Raw genomic sequence first — 4,959 nt, 5'->3', positions numbered from 1 at the left:
CGATCGTAATGCCGGCGCCTACCACCGAAGCATGGAGATCCATTGAAAATGGATGGCATTTTCCGAATTGCATCGGTGCTCTCAACGGCAGGCACATAGTAATCCAATTGCCAGCGAAGACAGGGTCGTTATTTTGCAATTACAAGAGTACATTCAGTATCGTTCTCATAACTCTTGTAGATGCGGATTACCGATTCATTGCCGTTGATGTTGACGCTTACAAAGGAACAGCGAGTTCGGTAATGCTACCAACGATGGGACATTTAATGTTCTAGATGACAAGCCATTACCTGGAAGTGATGAGCCACTCCCACATGTGATCGTGGGTGACGAAGCCTTTCCATTAAAACGCAACATTATACTGCCGTTTCCACGTTCACTGATACGGGGTGACAAGTAAAAACTCATTTTTAATTATCGACTCTCACGTGCAAGGCGAATGTCAGAGAATGCGTTTGGACTGCCAAGTCAAAGATTTCGAATATACCAACGACGAATAAGAATGAGCGCAGAGAATGTTGACAGAGTTTTGTTGGCCACGTGTTGTCTGCATAACTTTTTGCGTAACGCGGCAATCGATAATCGCACAAAAGTCCTGATAAAAATATCGATTCTTGAATATGCGAAAGTCAGAATAGCGGAGAAAATTCATCAACAGGAGCAATGGCAATACGGGAGAAATTTAATGACTATTTCGTATCACGCGGGGGCAGTGTCGAATGGCAAACCGAATCGGTCAGGTGAGGTAGAATCAATATTTGAATATTCTGTGAAGTTATAGGTGTATATTCATATTTTACACGTCCATACATATAACAGGGTGGGGCATTTAAAGTGACCAGAGCGATTTTCTCTAAAACGAAGCAAAATCTCAAAAAAAGTTTCAGACGAGAGCGGTAGGGTTTTGAAAGGGACAGAACTTGGCGCGCTTGAATTTTTATTAAGTGGAGGCGCCAAGGAGATACGAAGGTTACCTTTGGTTTTTTGAATGGGATGGTATATTTTTTATCTTGAAAATAAAAAGAGTATTCAATTTCGAGTATAAAAGTATGAGTACATCAGTGTCTTAAAATTGAAACTCAACAAATATTTCAAAGAAAATGTTCGAAATGATGGCACTAGAGTTTTGTCAATGGGCACTGCAGTAAATACAAAACACCTCCTTTCGGAACATATTATTTGCAGATGCGTCAACTTTCACAAATCATGGACAAGTTAATCGACACAATATGCACTACCGGGCAATAGAAAATCCAAGATGGCTACGGGAAATAGAACATCAACGGCCATGGAGTGTGAACGTTTGGTGTGGAATTTACCGGGGTCGGATAATTGGACCATACATCATTGAAGGCACACTTAATTGACAAAAGTACAGAGACTTTTCAGATCGAGAATTACCGATATTGCTCGAAGACATACCTATTGCAGAACGAATGAATATGTGGTATCAACACGATGGTTGTTCGGCCCATTTTTCAGTTTTAGCTGGAGAAATATTAGAAAGAAATCATCCTGGCCGTTCAATAGCACGTGGGGGAACTATTAATTAGCCCGCACGTTCTCCGGATTTCACTTCTCCAGACTTTTTCTTATAGGGATACCCCAATAAACAATGCCAGTATATAAAGCGTATGAAATTCGTTAAGAAAAAACGTTTCATTTAGTAGAATTAACGTGCAGCACCTATGTATTTTAATACGAAGAATGTCCGCCTTTATATCGGTTTATTCAACGTTTTTGGTAGACGTCTTACGATAGTTGTTTATATACAGATGTTATACGCATGAAATGAAACATTTATTAATATATATATATATATATATATATATATATATATATATATATATATATATATATATATATATATATATATATGTCTAATAGCACACAAGGACATGTGAAAGTCAGTCTGGCCGTGTCGAAGATTATGAAAGAGTAGATTTGCCGTGGCGTGCTTCTATTATTTCGAAGGCTGGCTGTTTCCAAAAAGAGGAATGAAGATTTAGTGAACGAATATTGAATTACATTGACGTGTTGACGAAATATTGTAAATTGAATCTCTTTCCGAAAAGTTCGGTTAATTAAAGTTCATAGTTTCAATTCTGTTAAATAAACGGTGGTTCATAATGCGTTCCACACGCCCAACACCAAGCTCGCGAGTTTTATCTGGCCATTTACCGATATATATTGTTACACTTTATTTAAAAACGAGGGTCAGAAGCTTCAGGTGCCTGTCCACGTGAGAGAAAATTCTGAGAGTTGCTCTCAAGAGTACTGCTTTCATGTGAGAGTATTTTTTTGCAAGTTTCACTTTCACGAACAGTACAGACAGTGGCCGGAGAGTTGCTGCCGCGAATTAACTCTCAAGACCATGTCCACTGGAGAGCATCAGTAGTTTATGAATGTTCCATCGCAAGTCGTGTCAGTATCCTTCGAGATGTCTTCTCATGAACAACGAACTGCTGCAGCAATAATAGTTGCATTGGAAATTCTTAAAAAAAAAGAAAAAAACTAAAAGAAGCTGCTGGGTCAAATCATGGGTATCGCGAAGACAGCAACTTGGCGTCACTAATCATCTTGTTCGTGAATTAGAAATCGAGGACAAGTGCCAATTTCGAAATTTTATTCGAATGACTGCAGTGCGATTAGAACAACTAATACAATTAGTTGGTCCGAAAATCGCAAAAAAAGATACGCCAATGAGACAGGCTATTCCAGTAAAAGAACGCATGGTGGTAATCCTTCGCTTTTTAGCATCCGGTTGGTATAAAAATGCGTATAATATTTATGGGTGTTTTGAAGTTGGGATTGAAATACATAGACAACGTTCAAAAATTAATGTTCTCGCATTTATTCTTTTTTTTCACTTTATTCTAGCGAATAGTGAGATTCAAAACATAAGTTGAAATTATTCGAGGATATTTTAATAGTGAACGTACATTATCCGCTTATTAAGGTTGAATGCATCGATCGAAATTTGTACTTGGCCAAAAAGTTGCAGATCTCGGTTGAAAAAAATTATAAATCGATTTCGTTGAAGGAGTTTCAAAAAATAAAAATCTTGCATGTTCATTTTTTCTTCCTATCCATGCAGTATTTTGCATCCGCAAAAATATTACATTAATTTAAAAAAAAATCGAAACAAAGATAGACTTGTTTACTTCAAAACGCCGTTCAAAGCATGGATCTGATTTTTTTGCAAGCAAAATCTGTGAAATTTTGTGGTTCGTAATGCTTGTGGTTCGTAATGCATATTTATTACGATAAAATATCTGGCTTTGAAATTTGGACGAATGTGTCTCAGGTGATTCTTACAGCAGTTTACAATTTTTATTCCGAATACCTGTTTGTACAATCAGTCGAATAGTGACTGAAACAACGAGAGCTATTTATGACGTCCTGAAGAGAGAATATTTGAGGGTAAATAAAATGGTTATATTAATTAATTAAATGAAACGAAGACGCAGCTATGAAAAATAGAAAAAAAATGTGAATAAACTTTACAGTTGTAGGAAGTCAGTTTGCCTATCAAAAGTCATATTTGATGTAGATGTTTGATTGTATTGGTGTGTCATATCCTGCGTAAAAATTCCGGATGACTGTGGGTGTGTTATTGACGATGGCGATGGTGACGGTATTGGCACCATATACGGCGATGGACATGGCGAGGGTACTATAGATGCGGGAGTAGAGTCATTGGTATCGTCTTCGTCGGCAATGCGAGCGATCGCTCTTCTAATTTCAGATTTTAGTCTTCTCCTATTAGAATCAAACCGCAAACTCCTGAGCTCCATAGCCACGGATTCTCCGAAACGGTCATTCCCGTCTGGCTGCTTCTACATTATTTCTAATGCACGTTTTAATACTTTGGAATGGTCATCATCGGATTTTGCGTTTGCGATTGATTTACGTTTCGAGCCCGTTTTTTCAATTGTTTCGTGTTCGAGAGGGTGTTTACTCCGATCATCCGTGTTTTTTTCCGTCTCTTGCTCTAGAGTTTCTGCGTTGTTTCCATCGTCACCATGAGCATCTTCGTCTTCATCGGCCTAATCACATATAGGTATTTAAAACGTTAAATAATAACATTCACGATTACATAATACGCTGATTCATTTATTCATATGTTACGTAAAATGATTATAAAGCAACAGTATTTATCTTATTCCTATAATTCCTTCCAGTTCCCGAATACTGCAGAAGATTGGTTACGAATTTCTGAAACCTTCAATGAGCGATGGAATTTTCCTCATTACTTAGGTGCCCTTGATGGGAAACACTTTGTCATCCAAGCTCCGAACAATAGTGGAAGTACTTATTATAACTACAAAGGAACTCATAGCATAATTCTGATGGCGACCGTCGATGCAAATTACAAATTTACGTATATAGATGTAGGGTATAATGGCCGAGCATCTGACGGCGGAGTTTTCGAAAATTCGTCTCTGAAAAAAGGTCTGGAAGAAAACACTGTGCGATTACCACCGCCAGAACCTTTGCCTGGAAGAGAAATTCCCGTTCCCTATGTGTTCGTTGCTGACGATGCATTTGTAATGAGATCGTATATTTTAAAACGCTATCCCTTCCGCAATCAACCAGCACCAAATCTATTATTCAATTATAGGCTCTCAAGAGCGCATAGAATTGTCGAAAATGCATTTGGAATTATCGCCAATACATTTCGAGTTCTACGAAGGCCTATTGACCCTTTAACTGCCACTGTAGCAAATTTGCTACGTTCACTTTGACCCCGTCAGTAAAAGCGTAAGAATAATATAGCGGGCAGGCTACTTCATGGTTTCATCAATCTATGCTGTATGGAACTACAAACGCCGGGATAGCATCATATTTGAACGTAAACATAAGAATTTTGTTAGTATTGCAACAATGTTCTTGTGAAAATTTACGACGCTCGCATCTGCTGCCAATTTTTGTAAAAAAAAGTGAGTAAATAGCCAT

The 4,959-nt window shown here is 38.0% G+C and overlaps 1 protein-coding gene across 1 annotated transcript; it reads left to right on the top strand.

Annotated features, from left to right (window-relative positions):
• Positions 1–2,539: 2,539 nt before the first annotated feature.
• Positions 2,540–4,748, top strand: LOC124405885 (putative nuclease HARBI1). The gene is made up of 4 exons (XM_046881151.1): positions 2,540–2,543; positions 2,644–2,763; positions 3,308–3,423; positions 4,185–4,748. Exons 1-4 carry the CDS (start codon positions 2,540–2,542, stop codon positions 4,746–4,748), a joined length of 804 nt encoding a protein of 267 aa, XP_046737107.1.
• The last annotated feature ends 211 nt before the right edge of the window (positions 4,749–4,959 follow it).

This window comes from Diprion similis, chromosome 4 (genome assembly GCF_021155765.1).
Source record: "Diprion similis isolate iyDipSimi1 chromosome 4, iyDipSimi1.1, whole genome shotgun sequence".
In the NCBI taxonomy this organism is placed as follows: domain Eukaryota; kingdom Metazoa; phylum Arthropoda; class Insecta; order Hymenoptera; family Diprionidae; genus Diprion; species Diprion similis.
This window is presented reverse-complemented; position numbering and strand designations above follow the sequence as displayed.